This window comes from Onthophagus taurus, chromosome 6 (genome assembly GCF_036711975.1).
Source record: "Onthophagus taurus isolate NC chromosome 6, IU_Otau_3.0, whole genome shotgun sequence".
Classification (NCBI taxonomy): Eukaryota; Metazoa; Arthropoda; class Insecta; order Coleoptera; family Scarabaeidae; genus Onthophagus; species Onthophagus taurus.
The window spans coordinates 5928214-5947782 of NC_091971.1; the positions used below are offsets into that span (position 1 = coordinate 5928214).

The window sequence follows — 19569 nt, forward strand, 5'->3', positions numbered from 1 at the left end:
ATAAATCTAACAATGCAAAAGATAATCTCTTTTTTAACCATATATCACAATTATTAATAGTATTATTTTATACTTGTTGATAAGCGAATTTGGGTTAAAAAAACCATGCGCATCTTGAAACGAACACTTGTCCAGTTACATATATTTCAGGAGTCTCATTTCATTGCTCAATGTGTTTGTGTCGTTAGATTTCATTTAAAAAGTAAACGGTTTTTAGTGAAAATAAATTGAGGTGGAAAAATTATATTAATTAAATAAATATTTGTAAGTACAATATCTAATTAGTAAATTTATGAAAAGTTAATAACTTGAAATATTAATGATTATAAAATTAGTAATGTAATTATCAAAATTACGATTTCTTTAGTCATAGATTTATCAAATTCTTGTTAAATTCACCGTTGTAAAAAAAATTATTCAAACCTGCTTTGTTAAGGTTTAATTTAACGTCACAAACATTGCTTCATATACCATTGTAAGTAATAACTACAAAGTGCATTTTAAAAATGTTTAGAATATATAATAGTATGTGTTATTGTGTACATTAGATGGGTTTTTTCTATGCTACTAATGTGCTTGAAATAATTGAAGCATAGACTTATTTTTTTAAATTATAACTTTAATAACTTACAAAAACGGTTTCAAATCGATCCTTAAATTTGTCCTAATATGCAATAATTACTTAATAATCCAAAAATTAAGCGGGCTTTTGTGATTAAACAAGATAATGTTGTTATCTTATAAAACTTAGACAATTTTATCTTCTTAAATCTTCCTTTAATCAACATCCGCCGATATAATCACCAATTTATTTGTATAAATTTTTTTAATTTTTTATTTATAATCAATTTGTTAAAAATTTCTGTTGACGTCATCGAAGATGATTAAATCGCACCACTAGTAATTCGAGTACATTATAAATATATTCAAAATGTGTATGTGGCATTTAGTCTTTAATATTTGATTGATTGGGTTTGGGTTAATGTGGAAGCCAATTCGAAGGCTTAATAGGATTGGGTTTCAATTCAAAGTAAATTTGTTGGCTTTAATTTGAAAATGTATCCGTTAATTAGCCCTCTATTTAAGATTCGAATTCCAAATTAAGGATATTAATTATACATTTCCTCTCCAATTTATCTAAATCCCTAATTTTCATCACATAATATAATTCTTTTAATGCATTTATTTTTAAGATTAATTAAATTAATCGAATCGAAATGGTTACGAAGCCATCATCCGATGATGATTGTAAAACCTATAAAATTCGTTGGTTAATCTTAGGTCTTTTCGCAATTTACTCCGCATCGAATTCATTACAATGGATTCAATACTCGATTATTGCGAACATTATCGTCGAATTTTACGGGGTGTCTTCGGCCGCTGTCGATTGGACTTCGATGATTTTTATGATCCTTTATATCCCGTTCGTGTTTCCAGCAAGTATGATGCTGGATAAATTCGTAAGTATATCAAAAAAATAATTTATAAATTATTAATAAATTATTTTCATAGGGTTTAAGAAAAATCGTGATAATAGGTACAATTGGAACAACGATTGGAGCTTGGGTTAAAGTTGGATCGGTGAGAGAAGATTTATTTTGGGTCACGTTTTTGGGGCAGAGCATCGTTGCCCTTTCACAAGTTTGTGTTTTATCGGTTCCGGCACGGTTAGCGGCCGTTTGGTTTGGACCAACTCAAGTCTCCTCAGCTTGTAGTATAGGAGTTTTTGGAAATCAAGTAAACACAAAATATTATAACCAAAATATTATTTTTATTAATTTTTTATGTAGTTAGGCGTAGCCATAGGGTTTTTAATACCACCTTGGGTTGTTCCCGATGAATCAATCGATGAAATCACAACAGGATTGTACACTCTTTTTATAGGAACAGCAATTTTTTCGTCTCTAATCACTATTTGTGTCATTTTCTGTGAGTACAAAGAACATTTCAAACTTTATTATTTTTCTTTTTTTATTTAGTTTTTAAAGATACTCCTCCAACACCGCCTTCAATGGCCGAAGCATTAAAGGAAACCGAAAGCAAGACTAACTTTAAAGAGTTTAAAACTTCTTTAATTGCTTTAGCTTTAAATCGAAATTTTGTTTTATTACTTTTAAGTTATGGTATTAACGTAGGGATTTTTTATGCCATTTCAACACTTTTAAATCAAATCATTTTGAGGTATTATCCGGTAAGATTTAATTATATTTTTTTTAATAAAAACATTTAAAGTATTAAATTTTTAAGGATAACGGAACCGATGCTGGTCAAATTGGTGTTCTTATAGTTTTTGCTGGGATGTTAGGATCCGTTCTTTGTGGAGTTGTTTTAGATAAAACCAGAAAATACAAGTAACAACAAAATTTATTATTTTCTTATTTATTCTTAAACATTTTATTTTTTTAGGGAAACAACTTTAGCTGTTTATATCTTATCTTTAATAGCGATGATTATTTTTACGTTTACTTTAGAAATTGGAATAATAATTGTTTATATAACGTCAGCACTTTTAGGGTAAAACATTTTTTTTCAATCTTAACTTTATTTCCTTAACATTTTATTTTATAGATTTTTTATGACTGGTCTTTTGCCTGTTGGTTTCGAATTAGCATCAGAATTAACTTATCCAGAACCTGAAGGAACATCGGCAGGATTACTAAACGCTGCTGCTCAAGTCTTTGGGATCATTTTAACATCCAGCTATTCCGAGATTTTTTATAGTTTAGATGATGTGTGGGCAAATGGAATTATGTCCATGATCTTGGTCATTGGATGTGTTTTTGTTGCATTTATTTCATCTGATTTACGAAGACAAGCAGCTCATAATAAACAAACTACCGATGTACAAATTCCTCCTTAATCAAAAATCTTTAATTATTACACCTATTAATTTATTCATTTTATATTAAATAAGTATTAAGACTATATTAACTTTTCTTCGTTAATATTGAACAAGAGTATTAATAAAATTGATCTGATATATTTTGTGACAACTTTTTTAAAAAAATAATATATTTTTACTAGTGGTGGAACGGATAGTGATTGCGATATTTGAATAAGAATTAAATTAATAAGAATGCTGATAAGATATGTCAACTTATTTGGATCCAAGATACAAAATGAACTTTTTTAATGCTGATTTAACTCACGAAGTAACTCTAAAAAGAGGATACTTTAATTAATAATTGGCGATATTTCCACGAGAATCCTTTAGAAATTAATTTTATAGCGAATTTTGAAAGTTATGGATGAAAATTGCAACATTGAAAGTTTTATCATAACTTCAAATATTGTTTTCTCAAAAAGTAAAAGTTATTTTTCAAAACGTGTTGGTTCATTGCAAAGAGGACACTCTTATTAACACTTTGAGAAATGTTCATACTCATATTCCAAGAAATGGATTTTATACGAATTTTTAAAATTTAACCGGCGGAAATTGCAAAATTCGAAAAAAATTGTCGATTATTTCAAAAATTTATTTCTCAAAAAGTAAAAGCGATTTTTCAAAACGGCTTGTTGCATTAAAAAGAGGATACTTTAATTAATAATTGGTGATATTTCCACAAGGATTCTTCAAGAAATGAATTTTATAGCGAATTTTGAAAGTTATCGATGAAAATTGCAACATCGAAAATTTTATCAAAACTTCAAATATTGTTTTCTCAAAAACTAAAAGCTATTTTTTAAAACGGATTGGTTCATTCGAAAGAAGACACTTTTATTAACACTTTGGGAAATTTTCATACTCATATTCTAAGAACTAGATTTTATACGAATTTTTAAAACTTAATCGGCGGAAATTGAAAAATTCGAAAAAATTGTCGATTATTTCAAAAATTTATTTCTCAAGAACTAAAAGTGATTTTTCAAAACGGATTTTTGCATTAAAAAGAGGATACTTTAATTAATAACTGGTGATATTTCCACAAAGATCCTTCAAGAAATTAATTTTATAGCGAATTTTGAAAGTTATCGATGAAAATTGCAACATCGAAAATTTTATCAAAACTTCAAATATTGTTTTCTCAAAAACTAAAAGCTATTTTTCAAAACGGATTGGTTCATTGGAAAGAAGACACTTTTATTAACACTTTGGGAAATTTTCATACTCATATTCCAAGAAATGGATTTTACACGAAATTTTAAAAGTTAATCGGCGAAAATTGCAAAATTCGAAAAAATTGTCGATTATTTCAAAAATTTATTTCTCAAGAACTAAAAGTGATTTTTCAAAACGGATTTTTGCATTAAAAAGAGGATACTTTAATTAATAATTGGTGACATTTCCACAAGAATCCTTCAAGAAATGAATTTTATAGCGAATTTTGAAAGTTATCGATGAAAATTGCAACATCGAAAATTTTATCAAAAGTTCAAATATTGTTTTCTCAAAAACTAAAAGCTATTTTTTAAAACGGATTGGTTCATTCGAAAGAAGACACTTTTATTAACACTTTGGGAAATTTTCATACTCATATTCCAAGAAATGGATTTTACACGAAATTTTAAAAGTTAATCGGCGAAAATTGCAAAATTCGAAAAAATTGTCGATTATTTCAAAAATTTATTTCTCAAGAACTAAAAGTGATTTTTCAAAACGGATTTTTGCATTAAAAAGAGGATACTTTAATTAATAATTGGTGATATTTCCATAACGATCCTTCAAGAAATGAATTTTATAGCGAATTTTGAAAGTTATCGATGAAAATTGCAACATCGAAAATTTTATCAAAACTTCAAATATTGTTTTCTCAAAAACTAAAAGCTATTTTTTAAAACGGATTGGTTCATTCGAAAGAAGACACTTTTATTAACACTTTGGGAAATTTTCATACTCATATTCCAAGAACTGGATTTTATACGAATTTTTAAAACTTAATCGGCGAAAATTGCAAAAATGGTGAACCTCCAACCTAAGAGAAGAAAGTCATGAAGCTTATAGCTGCAGCTAATCCAGAAGCAGAGAGATAAATTAATAAAGGTTCGGATGAAAACCGGCCTGTTGGCAACACTGTAGCTGACGTTTTTGACACATTTTTATTATAACTCCAAAAACTCAAAAACTAAAAATGCTACGAAAAAATGTTATGGGTGAAAATTGTTGGTAATGAACCTACAAAACATTATTCGCAAACGATTATAACCCAACTATGACATTTAGAAACCTAGAGGGTTTAAAATCCCCAACATTTCAAATTTGAGGCATTTAACAACTCAAAAATTAAAAACTGTTCATGGAAATGATGTTAATAAAAATTCTTTATAATTAAGCGCAAAATCATTATCCACGAATGATTTCTTTGTAACTATTTCGCATTTTTAGTTATAAAGCTTAAAATGTCAAAATCTCTAAATTGACAGATTTCCAGGTTTTTGACAGATTTTTATTATAATTAAAAAACTAAAAATGCTAGGAGAAAATGTTTATACATTGAAGAAAAGGTTGTATATTGCATTAATAACATGATCACACCTCAAATGTAATAATTATGCACGTTTTATCAAAAATTGTAACTTTGGTTGCATAATACTATGTTTTGTATCCGAATTATCGTTGAATCATATTCAAGTTATTAGTTAATAAATAAGATTAATAATGGTTTATTATTAGTATATTTTATATTAAAAATGTATAAAAATAATTTATTTTGAAACATAATGTAGGAATTCGTATAAATATAAGTTGTAAATTGTTATTTTTAGTAACTATCAGTATTAAATTCGAAGGACATCATTAAACTGACCCACATAAGAAAACGAGATCAGAGAATCTCAACTACTGAAAGGAGAGAAAAAGATGTGAAAAAGAAAAGGAGGGATGTTGTCCAGTTTGAAAAAGGTTGAATTAAAAATTGATCCACCCGCGCCTATCGAAATACACGCATCTTCTCAAACCCAAACGGACCAACGAACGAAAACCACCAGAGGCGAGCGAAAAATACAAATATTATTCACTATTCTATAAATAAAGCGCGGCTTTTGCCCCACTACCGCTTCGGACTTAACCGGCGAGTTACCGCGGACTCCTGCTCAATTTCAAACTTGGCTCATTTCAATACAAAGTCCCCGAGAGTGAAAAAGCGAGTAACGAGAAAAGATCAACTCGTTTTCGACCACAACAACAAGAAAAAAGTTTCGAATAAACGTGGATTCTTAAGTGTTTATATTTTTTTGTAATATAATTTTATTGTAAGAAAATAAGAAAAAGATATAGTTATGGCTCAACTGGTTAATGTGTTATTAAATAAGGGCGAAGCGCCTAGTTTGGGGTTTAGAATTCAAGGTGGCAAGGATTTTGGTACACCTTTAATCATCCAAAAGGTAAGTTTTTATGGTTTAATAAAAAATTTAAATAAGAAACTTGGTGGTTAATTTTAATTTCATTCGCGCGGTTTTATTGGGGATTGCGAAATTTTTTTTACGAAGGGGGCGAAGTTATTTGGCGTGCGTTGCTTACATAAGCTGGACGAACTGGAACCCGAGATGCTTTAAAAATAAGTTGTGCAAAATCGCACGGTAAAAATAGAGTCTCGGTGGAGTTAGAGACGAGGCTACTTCTACTCTGCGGAACACGGATCTTTAAAAAAAATGACACCACTTTTATCCGGGACGTCTTAAAAACTATTTTTGCAAAAACAAATAATGAAGAAACAAAATTGAATTTAATAAACAATTTTATTAATAAACATTGAAGAAAAATGCATCATAAAAATTCTTTAGATAACATTTTTAAATGCACACGCAATTTATTATTTTTTTTACGGTTGAGTTAAAAAGAAAACAAGGTTAATTTTAATTTTAAATTGTTTATTATACGAACGGAATCTTCATGGTCATGATTGAAACTCGACGAAATTATTGCAAAAAGAATTTTGATGTTATCAAATTAACCAATTAAAAAATCATATTCAATGCAAAGAAATTGCTTTGAAGTGCTTACACGCCGAAATTTCATTTTTAATTACTTCGTAGATATTAATTAATTGATTGGAAGGAAAGAATTTATCAAATATCTAATGAAATTGTTATCAAAGTGAAATAAACAACTTCCAAATGTCGGCGTGTGGCTGTATTGGTTGATTCCGTTACATCAAACACCAAAAGATAAGAGTTATCATGAAAATATTTATTAAAATATATTGAAATTAAATATTTAATTAAATTAAATTAGTAATTAATTAAACATAAACACTAATTAATCTTAAAAAATAATTTTATTATTAAATATTATTGTATTTTTGACAATTCTTCGCAATTATTTATTAATATTACAAATTTTATTAGTTTTTGTTATAAAAATTTGATATTTTTTGTGTTGGCAAAGCTTAAGGGGAAACATTTTTTTTAAGTTTGGCAACTGCGAAAAAAAGGATCGATTTTAACCTTGTTGATGGATAAAAATAAAAACGAAAGTGAAATTATTTAACTTATTCTTTGAAACTTTCCCTGAGATGATGCGGAATCATTATCGATGATGATTTATTTCAGTTTTTGAGTAAATCTTTGGTAATGCGAATGAGGTTATGGACTGCAATGAAGAAATACAAATAATGTGGTGTTTATGTTTTTAAATCGGTTGTAAGTGTTTAAGTTTTATATAAAACAAGCTATCCTTTAAAAGTTATGTTTTACGAATGAGTTATGAAGCAATTTTCAGCAAATAATAAGTGAGGTTATGTGAAACTGCCAATCAAAAATAAGACCATAATTAAGTTATGTGTATAATTAAGCTTACGATAAGTTACAACTACTATGAGGGTAATTTATAAGCTAAACCTTTTTAAACATAAATTTTTAACATGAAATAAATATTTTTGCCTAATAAACATCAATTTATTAGTTAAAATATTTGTTTTTGAGGGGTTGGTAATAGGCAACAAACGTCAATATAGAGATAACCTCACTTAAATACACAACAGGAAGAAATGTCAAAATCGAATCTAATAGATATTATAACTATACCAGGAATTTTATATAATTCGCAATATATGAATGCAATAACTATAATTACGAATCTACTATGCACTACCCACATAAAATGCAACATAGCGTAATAGTACAGGTATTGGGTACTTTTGCAAAGGACCAGTTTTGCTTGGAAAAGGTGATGTCCTTATGATAACTCTGAGTTTTTCGTCTTAAGAGACGCACGGCTAAACCCGAATGTTTCTAGGTCTAGTGTTAGTTCTAGTTTTAATTGTTATTTAGCGTTAGATTGTGGTATATTTTTATTGAACAAAAAATAGAACTAACAGTAGACCTAGAACCAGAAAAATTCCGGTTTTGCCGTAAACAATTTCACTAAAGGTATTAAATTATTTATACAAAATAATTACTTGCTATATCAAATGATGTATAAATTAAAGAGTTATCACTATATTTTATTTAATTTTAAAATAGGTGAGAAAAACACCCATAACCATTTCTATTTACACGATAAATATTAACTTTCCAAGATGAAGATGAAACGTTTAGAACGGTTTCAAAGATAAGAATCCTCATCCGTTCGACAAGATCTCTCTTTAAAATTCATAGTTTTATTTATCTAAAATCTTTTAAAGATGAATTTTAAAATTCATATTTCGATTAAAAAATTAAATTAAATGATATAAATATTCGTTTTGTATGTATTAAGAAATGGACGAGCGAAAAATATTTCTTTTTTGCTTTATTTAGCGTCTACTAAGAGAAGAATTCATTAAGATTCGTTGACACATAACACACTCACACACGCTTCATCATCAATTCAAGAGAACCTAACGGATGATCCCCGAGCATCTTCTTCATCTGAGTCTTAGTATCAGGTGACTCACGGTTTCTTCTTCTCAATGGTTTCATATGAAGAAAGAAGACCCGATCCTACCGGGAATCGTTCACGTGCCATAAACAGGCACGTTCCTCTTTCGTCGTTCATTTCTTAACAAAGAAAAACCTTCTAAAAGAGTGTGTCATCGTTGAGTATTAATTAAAGATAATCTTCTTAAAAATTTTATTCCTAAAACAAATAAAACAAAAAATTTATGACGATTTTCCCCAACAAAGAAAAAGATTAACTTTTAAAGAATTTTTTTTTAAAACTAATTCATTTCGGTGACTCATTTTTTTTGTCGATTTGTTCTATTAACCGAGAAAGAATGTCCAAACACTTAAAAACAAACCAAAACATCGGTCAGCGAATTTTACTAGTAAATACCGAGAAAATACGGTCAAGAAACCCGAACCCGATAAGTTTCTAGAATTTAAAAGCGGTCTTGAGTCACGTTTCAAAAGAGAATCCGTGTCCTTTTTACGTTTATACTTATTGGAAATATTTTTTTTTAACGTTAAGGTTACGATAATATTTGAAGAATAATTTCCTTTGGCCCGATCGTAAAGTTAAATCGCTTTAAATGAGTCAAGGACCTTTTCAAGAAGATTGAAACTGTATAGTGGTGGTAGTAATCGTTTACGATTACGCTTTGATGGTTTTGTGGTTGGTTAATCAAGTACGAACAAGAACTAAACCACTAATTTTATTTTATTTTGTTATCATTTAACATGATTTAATGTAAAAATTAAAAAAAAAGTTTTTACTGGAATTACAGCTTTTCATGGAAAAGGTTATTGTTGCTAAATAATTAATAAAATTAATTTATTTCTATCAGCTTATGAGATTACTAAGTGTCATATTTGTTTTTGTTGACTGAAAGAAATTTGTGATTGCATAAGAACTCTTGTTCCACTTTCTCCGAAGAATTCGAGAAATTTAACTCTGATTCATCTCATTTCACTATTAAATCGTCAAGAACTTACTCAATGCCAACCCAACCCAACCCATCATTAAGCTATTTATAAAAAAAATTTTTTACCTACAACTTCTGTTTATTTTAGAAGCGGGGTATAAATCATTCCTTATCTTATAACCTCCATTAAATTTACTCAAGTGGATAAAAGTACGGGTTTTTATTTCTTATGGATTAATCACGTAATGGATAAAACAATTTCTTCTTTGTTTAAGGTTTCATAAAATCATTGAACAATATAATGATAAACAAATTTCAATATTTCGCGTTAAGGTAAAATAAAACTCTCGTTCTCTTTACAACAAGGTTTCATAAAATGACAATGAAACGTTATCGCGTGATATACGTTGTTACACGTGCACCACATTTCTTAATGGGTTGGTGATATAGATTATAGGTTCATTTTAACAATAGCCACAAAGACAAAACCTTTGTTTATTTCCAGGCCATTTCCGTTTTGTGTTTTTTTAAGAATTTGTTTTTTTAAAACACCAAAAAAAGAAAGGTATTGAATAAAACATTAGGAACATCTCAGTAATCTTTGTAAATAAAGAAAGTTGTATAATTTAGAAAGTTTTTCGGTATGTTTTGGCAATTACACAAGTTATTATTATTACTCTAAAATTTTTTGGCTTGAAGCCATTTTGAGAAATTCAAAAACTAAATTTTCTTTTGTAACCTTTTTGTAGTTTTGAATCAACTTTATAGACACCAGCTTCTTCTTCTTCGTTAACCTCGCATAATCCAAGCAGGAACGGGTCTGGACTAAGTATGCTATTAATAATTACACGGGTGCAGACAAGAGCCGTGTGCACTGACGACGGACATTGCGGATTTTGCGTCGCGACGTCTTAAATAACAAGAAAATAATTAAATCCCATTATTTATTTGATTTATTTTCAATTTAGATGAAATTTTTAACTTTTTATTCTTTTCTTATTTCCATTGAAAGTGAAAAGGTCAACAGTATCGAGCAAGGAAATCAAGAAATTCTCTCTTAAACTTCTTCTTAAAGAGGCGATGTATTTTTTTAAAGAGAAGAAACGCGCCGCATCCGTGCTCAGAGACGCAGGATATCCGTCAGACAATAATCTCCTTTATTAGCGGATTGCGATGAGGACGATATCCTTGTCCGATGCTTGGTGCTGTGGCGAGTTCTTGAAAGAAAAAAAAGCAGCGATTCTAAAACTTCCAACTTTATAGAAACGTTTATGAATCGCCGCATTTAATTTGTTTTGATAATATTAAAATTGTATTTTATTCAGAAATTGTTGAAATAAACAAAAAATTTAACCAAATTTTTAATGAAGCCTCTTGAAAAAGTGGATTCTGCAAGGTTTTTGTTTGGAATCGCTGTATTACCGGTCGACATTAACCCAAGTACCTTGGGAATGCTGGAAGATTTATCGAGCACAGACACGGGAGGACGTCCTTCCCCCGGAGTTTGGCCCCCTTGTTCTACAACAATGACCGTCGCCAATTACCGTACCCAAAAGATACTGAGAAGTTGATAAATGACCATACATTTTCATTACATATATTTCTTCTTTTATTTTTAACAAAACAATTATTAAATGGAATAACAAGGTTTATTAATTTTTTCTTTTTTTGCTTAATTAAGATTGGAGAATTTAAACTCAACCTGCTTTTTTGATGACATTTTAATTAAATTGTTTTATTTTAATTAATACATATATCAACTTAGGTTGGGTTGGTTTTTGTAACAATAAATTTTTTTAAATCTCTAGAAAAGAGCTCAAAGAGTTAATTTTCCTCACTGTAACTTTATGAAAATGTAAAAATAAGAGAATTTAAAGTAAACAGGAAAATTTTCGATTCTTAAAACCTCTAAGTTTATTCACTATATCTAAAAGATAAAACATTTTTTTCAAGCGATAATCAAACAACATAAATCCTATATCCGTTTTACAAACACACCCAATTTAAATATAAAATTTACGTTTACAGTTACGTTAACGTTTTCAATTTAGATTTTGTAAATCGTCAGAAAAAACTATTGCGTCATTTCGATCGTCATCGCAAGACTTTTTTTGCGTAACAATCTGTATCGAAGATGTGCCAAGAAGAACGGACGCTGTTTTTTGGCACCGAAAACTATTTCGATGTTGGTATTTTAAAATTCGCCGTCGTCTCAAATGACACTCGCCAACACCAATCTTCTTCGCACTTTTATCCGGACTTTTTTTTACTTTTATTGAATTCTTTTTATTTTTTCTTTGGAGGGGAAAGAGTTTTGGGACGTCGACGATTAACGTTGCAAATCGCGCAAGAGAAGCAGTCGTCCGTAGAGAGGTAATTCTTCTTTTTCGTTTCGCCCACCGACGTAAACAAAATTCCTTTAGCTCTGTGTGGAGATGGGCTAAAAATAAGCTTTTATAAAATGTAAACCGTTTTTTAAAGCGATCTTTAAAAAAGAAGTAATATTCAATCATTTTTTAATAATAAAGAAAGCCGTTTTTAATTTATTACACTATAAAGTCAAAAAATAATCTTAAAATGTTTATCGGTACTTTTAGGGTGCATTCTAAATTGTATGTTAGTAAAATTTACAGTTGGCATCACTGCGCTTTTATGTATATAATCGTCTAATAATTGTAACGAATGGTTTTAGTAACAGATAAGTACTTCAGACTTCTTAACTAACATTCTGTTCGTTGATGAACCTCGTTTTACTAGAAATGTGTAATAATCATGTGTGATCTGACGAGAATCCTCGAGTTTTAGCTGTTATTTAGCGACACGTTGTTGTATATTTTTATTGAACCAAAACTAGAACTAACACTAGACCTAAAACTAGAAACATTCGGGTTTAGCCGCACATCTCTAAAGACGGCTAAACCCGAATGATTCTAGTTCTAGGTATAGTGTTACTTCTAGTTTTACACTTGCACTGTCACTAGAACTAACATTAGATCTAGAACTAGAATCATTTGGGTTTAGCCATACGTCTCTTAAGACGGCTAAACCCGAATGATTCTAGTTCTTGGTCTAGTACTGTACAGGAATTAAAATTAGAACTAACACTGGACCTAGAACTAGTAAGTTGTTTCTAATTCTAGGTCTAGTGTTAGTTCTAGTTTTATTCTAGCACTGTTACTATGTAGAACTAACATTAGACCTAGAGCTAGAATCATTTGGGTTTAGCCATACGTCTCTTAAGACGGCTAAACCCCAATGTTTCTAGTTCTAGTGTTAGTTCTAGTTTAATGTTGTATATTTTTCATTGAGTTAAAACTAAAACAAGAAATCTCTTAAGACGGCTAAACCCGAAACTTTCTAGTTCTAGGTTTAGTATTAGTTCTAGTTTTAGCTATTATTCAGCGTCACGTTTTTGTATTTTTTTTTATTAATCTAAAACTAGATCTAGAATTAGAAACATTCGGGTTTAGCCGTCTTAAGAGACGAACGCCTAAATACTGAAAGGTTAAAACAAATATTTTTATATAATATACATTGTGATGATTTATAATACAAAAATTAATTATAAATTTTTTTTTTTTGTTATAAAAATAATAATATTAAATAAGACTTTTATTTATTTTTCTAACTTGATGTAACTTTTCACGCAACGCAGATATTTCTGGCGTGTTTAACACTTTGGGCGGAGCGGTTGTTGGCACAATTTTCGGAACTTTACAATTTCGAGATTGTTCTACGAATTCCTTTACGCTATCGATAAATTGAGATCGTTTCTTTTTCTCCTCCAAAATAACTGTTTTCTTATCTTCGAGATCTTCGCGCATCTGTATTTTCATCAACTTCAATCGTTCTTGTAACTCGGCCAAAGACATTTCGCATAATAAACCCAAATTTGGGCAATCCGTCGGATCGAACTCTTCTTTAACTTGTGCCATCTTAAGTTGATGCAAAACTCTAATGTCTTGAATGGCACTAATTTTTTTTTGCAACTCCTCTTCGCGTTTTTTTTGTAAATCTTCTTTGACTATTTTTGCTTCGTAGTCCATTAAACGAACTGTAGCTTGTTTTTCGTTGATTACTTTTTCAGTCGCTTCTTTGGCCGCTTTTTCGATGTTTTGCGATTTTTCAACGAGTTGTTTTATTTTTTCTTGTTCGTCAAGTCTCCATTTTAATAATTCTTGAATTAATTCTAATCGTTCTTTTTTGAATTGTTCCATTTTCTCTTGATTTATTTGTATAATCTTTTTTTTAGCTAAAACGGCTTCTTCGAATGTTAATAAACCTTCGAGATGTTTTCTTTCGACATCTTGAAGATTTTGTTGTTCTCTTTCTTTGCGAATTTCTTCCTCGATAGCTTCGATATTAAAATCTGTAGAACCACCGTTTAACAAATCGTTTAATTTTTTTAATTCGACTTCTTTCTCTTTGGCTAAATAAGCAGCCTCTCTTAATAAAGTTGTTGTTGTCTTTTTTATTTTGACTTCATTAAATTTTGGGATTGGTTTAACGGGGATTGGTTTTCTGCTAATTTTTTCTTCTTCAAAAATTTTTGGTTTGTATTGAGCTACTTTTAATGGACAATTTTTAGCTTCTTCATATAACTTTAAAGCATCCTCCCAATTTTTATCTTTAGCTTCATTTATTTTAAGCAATGTTTTCTTCGAAGGGAAATAAGTTGATATTGGAATTCGTGTTGGTGTTAATTTATAATCTAATTGTTTTGGAACGTTTTCAGGAACTTCCACAGATTTCTTTACAACATTAAATTTAGTATGAACCTTTTTGGTTTCTATTGGATAAACCGGCCTTCGCTTCTTGTAATAATCAAAAATGTTATCATAAAAATCTTGAAGCAATTCGTTTTTGTGCATTAAAGGTCTTACAATATTTTCCAAAACATATTGGTGGTCAAAATACGTACAACCAATTTTCGCAATAAAAATTGAATTTTCTTCATAAAAGAAAAACTCGATCGTTTTGTAAGCAAACGAATTATTCATCGCTTTAAAAATCTTTTTGATATCCTCAACGTTTTTTCTGTACAAAAAGAAAATTATCAGCGCAATACACACTTTTAACGGCCAATCGTTAGCTTTTTTTAATTCGTATTCTACGCATATCTTTTCCGATATATCATCAAGGAAGCTTTTGTGTTTCGATAATAATAGGAAAAACTTTACAACATCTTCGGAGATTTCTTTCTGCGTATTCAGAGCTTCTAAAAACTCCGTGGGCGTTTGACATTTTACTTGATCGTAATCTTTTAATAATTTTATCGTCGATGTTATTAGTTTTAAATTCAAAGTTAACGAAGTTGACATTTTGATAAATAGATAAATAAAACTTATTGTCAAAAAATATGTTCAAAATAAAGCGACATTAAATAAATATATGATCAAAAGGAACGATTTTACCTGGATTTGATATACATGTCCTTCTTTATAAATTATCTTATATTCAATAAAATAATGATTTGTAAAATTATCAATTTATATTTATTTTAAAGGTAAATTATGGATCCCCAGCTGAAAAAGCAGGTCTTCAAGCCGGCGATTCAGTGATAAAAATCAACAACGTAGACGTATTCAGCATGCGCCACAAAGATGCACAAGATGTCATCATTAGAGCTGGACCAGCTTTCGAAATCACCGTCCAAAGGTAACCTTCTACCCAGCTTTTTTTGAATCCGTTCCAATAAATTCCTTCATTCGTCCAATTTGATTGGTTAAGTTTCAATGACGCTATTTGTATTCGATTTTTAGAGGTGGATCCACTTGGAAACCAAGCGTAATTCCGACCACACCGAGTGTACCCAAACCACAACCAGCTAGCAATAATTATTCTCCGGTTACCAAAACTTCTTTAGCAGCTAATCCCCAATCTTCAATCGGTGCTATTGGAACTGGTCATAACGTTTCCGCAAAACCATTTAATTCACAAGTAAATTAATTAATTGAGATTTTTACTTAATATTTTTAAGTTACATTTTTTTTAGGTAAATGGAACCGTAAATGGTGGTCCAAAATTTGTCAATAAACAATATAACACACCTTTGGGGCTTTATTCGGAACAAAGTATCGCGGAAACTTTATCAGCACAAGCGGAGGTTTTATCAACTGGTGTTTTAGGGTAACATTTTTTTCTTTTAATCTCAATTATAATTTTAATAATCAATTTTATAGAGTTAACTTCAAAAAGAACGAGAAAAATTACGATGCCTCAAACAGCGAAGTGTTTCGGATGGTTCAAGAAGCCGACAAAGAACCTAAACAACAAGAATCAGGTAGATATTAAAAAAGATTTCATAATTTTATACATATTTGAAACTTTTCGATTATTATTTGGTGATATATGCAGTTTTTAAGATTTCTTGGGGCTAAGATTTCAATGAGTCTTTAAATTAGAATTGTTTATATTCGTAAAGGTAAATTGTGCCAAACGATTTTTTTTTGTAACGTTCGGGTTTATTTAAATTGGCACAAAACCTTCTTCCCAAAATTCTCTTTGTAAAACTTTAAAACAAACCGGATTTAAGCTACAGCTTGGTAAATTTATTTTGGCCGATCAGCATTAATTACCCACACATTAATGTTTATGGAAGCTTGAATTAATAAGTTCATAACAATGATGTTTATGGAAATTAATTCTTGAGATAGCGATTCGACCAAGATAGATTTGCCATTGATTAAATTAAATGTTTTAAATCTTAAAAACCGCAAAAACATTTTCTTTTGTCATTAATCATACAAATTTAACACGATCATCAACATCGAAATTTCTTGGGATATTCACACAGAACCGGACTCAGGTGTTGTCACAGCTCCGTTATCGAGCGTAGTCGGTCTAAGACATGTTACAGCACCAGAAACGAAACCGACGCCTCCAACACCTCAATTACCACCTGGACAAAATATTTGTGCAGAATGCGAACGTTTGGTAACGTAAGTATCGAGATGTCAGCGCTTTTTCAGTTTTTTTTTAATAGGGCGGCCAATTTTTGGAATGAATGGTATTTGACTACAAAAATCGAAACGAATTTATTAATTTAATTTGAATAAAAACGAATTATTTGATTTTGGTTTCTTTCTTTTTTCTTTTTTTCATGAACAAAAATAAATGATTCAGTAAGTCGTCAATCGTATTACGCTAGTCTTTCGCACGCTATCGGAGGTTTTCCGGTTACACCAAGATCTGTAACGCCAATCAGTGAAAGATCTTGCAGCAGACAAGGTTTGGAAAATAATCCTACAACTACTTCTGCTACTAGTACAACAACAGGTGCTAACGTTGCGACAGATCAAAGTATGACTGTTTGCAGTGAATGCGCCCGATTGATCGTGTAAGAAACTGTTTAATTGATAACTTTTTTGGTGTCACTTCTTTTTCTTTTTTAGAAAAAAAAAACATCTTTTGAGTTAGATGAATGTCTTCTTACAGCTTTTTTTTTAATAATTTAAATGTCAGCACGACCAGTACTTATATCTACCTGTTTTTTTGATGCTGGTTAAAAAAAAGAAATGAAAATCTTTATGAAAACCCTTAAAAATTACGAACTGCACGATTATTTATTATGTCTTGCGTTTATTTTCAATCTGTCTCGTTTCGTTTCTTTCTAGTCTGAATGTTATTGATGTTGTTTACTTTTTTTAATTATCCATTTTGAGCAAACGTTTTTATCGGTTTCTTTTTAATTCTTTCTGGTATTTAACAATTGGATTTCGCAGCAGGAAACTTCCTGTCTCCGTTCAAATTTAATCTTAGCAATTTATCTGCAACTCACTCAATGATTAATGATTGAAAAACGACGGAGCTCGAGTTGAATCGGTGGAGGCGTTTGCTCATTTCATAAATTGTAACAATATTGCACTTATTTAACAATTCGCTTTAATTGAAAATAATTTGCAGCGGAGTTTTCGTACGGATCAAGGACAAAAATCTCCACGTGGAATGTTTTAAATGTGCCACGTGTGGGACTTCACTTAAAAATGTTGGGTAAGGATTTTGCTTTTCATTTAAAAATAATTTTTATAACATAATTTGTTTTAGGTATTACAATATAAATAATAAGTTATATTGTGATGTTCATGCTAAATTGGCTGCAAGAAGTAATCCTCCAAGTCAAAATGAAGTTCCTGTTACAATTAAACCGTAAGTTTTTATTTAAATTTAATTTGCAAACTAATAATTAATTTAAATTAACTTCACATTTACTGCATACAAAGTATTTAAATAATATTGTTAAACTTCAGGAGAATATTAAAAATCCTAAATCAAACTTTTTTACACTTATTATCTCATTTTTCTACAATTAAAAAGAAAATTTGTTATCAAAATTATTTTAATATTACCAAATGACTAATGTTGTTTTATTCAGATCTTAAGCTCTAAACTTCCAAGGATGTTCAAGTACATAAGGATGGTACTTGTCGCAGTTCTTCTTAAAAAAATCTTGAAGAAATGCACACGTTAATTTCATTCTCCACTGTTGTTCGATGATATAATCAAATGTTTTCTAAAACAAAATAAGAAATTAAATTATTAGATTTAAATAGACGCTTATCACGGGATGGAAACCTCTGCAAGTACATAAGAATGCCCCTTTCCACGGTATTGCTGAGGAATTTCCGTGCTTGTTAGATTTAGAATACCATATTCAATTGTGTATCTAATTATTCCCCAATCATTGCCTCGGCTACATCCTAATTTTAACATAAACTGTTGAATTTTTGGCAAGTGCTTGAATGTATGTAACATTTTTATATATTTTATTTATTAAACACGAAAAATTTTACCTTTTTGTTGTTCGAAAATTGACAGTTACACAAAAACAAGAATGAAAGACGCGTTACCATGACAACGATTAGTTTCCTTCATAACATTTATTAATGCGCCATCTATCTTTCAATTAACACAATTTAACAATTAATTATAAAGATAAATTTAGGATTTATTAAAGTTTAATTATATTGAAAAATGAAACCAAATTATATTTAAAATGTTATTAATTTTGCAATCGGCTACTTTATTCGAATAATAAAAGAATTATTTAATGCATAATCTTAATTAATACGCCATCTATGTGTCAATTAACATAATTCAACAATTAATTATTAATATAAATTTATAATTTATTAAAGTTTAATTATAATATAATCTAAAAAAAAAGAAAAATAAAACTAATTGTATTTAAAATTTTATTAATTTTGCAATCCGTATTTTATTCGTACAATAAATTTTTGGAGGTTATTTTGAAAAGGGATTTATGACCTTGACTTTTTTTTGTAAACAACTTCTTTAAATGTGTGTTTAATAAATTATTTATTTATTTAATTAAAACAATAATAAATAACAAAAAGAAAGAGGATATTGGCTAAATTATGTTAAAAGTAATTAAAACGAATATAATTTGAATAATAATGTATGATTCAAAAATATAAATGTTTGTTTTAGGTTATGTATGAATGTCAGAGACATTAACTCTGATTGGTCGATACAAAATGGATAAATTTAAATTTAAGAAATTTAACAAAGTTTTATCTCAATCTAATTATTTAAGATAGAATTAATAATGTTTTAAATAAAACTTGTGCATTTCTAAACCGGAGTGTTAAATACAAAAACATATCTCTTCATAATTAATAATTAATTCAAATTAGTACTGGAATAACACAGTAGATATTAAATCTTTTTTGTAATTTTCAGTGGTGGAACAATTCCACCTGCATTAGCATCATCGTTAGCTAAAAATCGACTACCATCATCGACGGCTCCATTATCACCAAATCAAAATCAAACAGCTTTACCATTTTCAGTAAGTAAATATGTTAAACTTATAAATTAATTTGTT

The 19569-nt window shown here is 29.3% G+C and overlaps 2 protein-coding genes and 1 long non-coding RNA gene across 8 annotated transcripts in view; 2 read left to right on the forward strand and 1 right to left on the reverse strand.

Moving 5' to 3' along the window:
• Positions 1-6193, forward strand: LOC111427881 (uncharacterized MFS-type transporter C09D4.1-like). The gene is made up of 8 exons (XM_023063238.2): positions 1-264; positions 1194-1460; positions 1513-1737; positions 1791-1929; positions 1980-2191; positions 2248-2351; positions 2407-2514; positions 2569-6193. Exons 2-8 carry the CDS (start codon positions 1218-1220, stop codon positions 2858-2860), a joined length of 1323 nt encoding a protein of 440 aa, XP_022919006.1. The 5' UTR covers positions 1-264; positions 1194-1217; the 3' UTR covers positions 2861-6193.
• LOC111428046 (Z band alternatively spliced PDZ-motif protein 52) overlaps positions 5788-19569 on the forward strand; it is a 20388-nt gene continuing 6606 nt past the window's right edge. For 2 of the 5 annotated variants that reach the window (XM_023063447.2, XM_023063450.2), the window contains exons 1-9: positions 5788-6321; positions 15229-15380; positions 15485-15662; positions 15718-15851; positions 15905-16005; positions 16519-16663; positions 17628-17714; positions 17769-17870; positions 19425-19533. In XM_023063447.2, coding sequence (XP_022919215.2) covers positions 6217-6321; positions 15229-15380; positions 15485-15662; positions 15718-15851; positions 15905-16005; positions 16519-16663; positions 17628-17714; positions 17769-17870; positions 19425-19533 — 1113 coding nt within the window. In that variant the 5' untranslated portion in view covers positions 5788-6216. Of the gene's footprint in view, positions 6322-15228; positions 15381-15484; positions 15663-15717; positions 15852-15904; positions 16006-16518; positions 16664-16847; positions 17062-17627; positions 17715-17768; positions 17871-19424; positions 19534-19569 lie in introns of all 5 variants that reach the window. The other 3 variants (XM_023063446.2, XM_023063449.2, XM_023063448.2) reach the window with 2 other exon arrangements.
• On the reverse strand, positions 11491-18558 carry LOC111428050 (uncharacterized). 2 transcript variants are annotated; one of them, XR_002708032.2, is made up of 3 exons: positions 18297-18550; positions 18071-18234; positions 11491-12162 (listed from the first exon to the last, which is right to left on the reverse strand). It is a non-coding gene; the product is annotated as an uncharacterized lncRNA (long non-coding RNA). The 2 variants fall into 2 exon arrangements; XR_011640505.1 differs by lacking the exon at positions 11491-12162 and having other exon boundaries at positions 18043-18234; positions 18297-18558.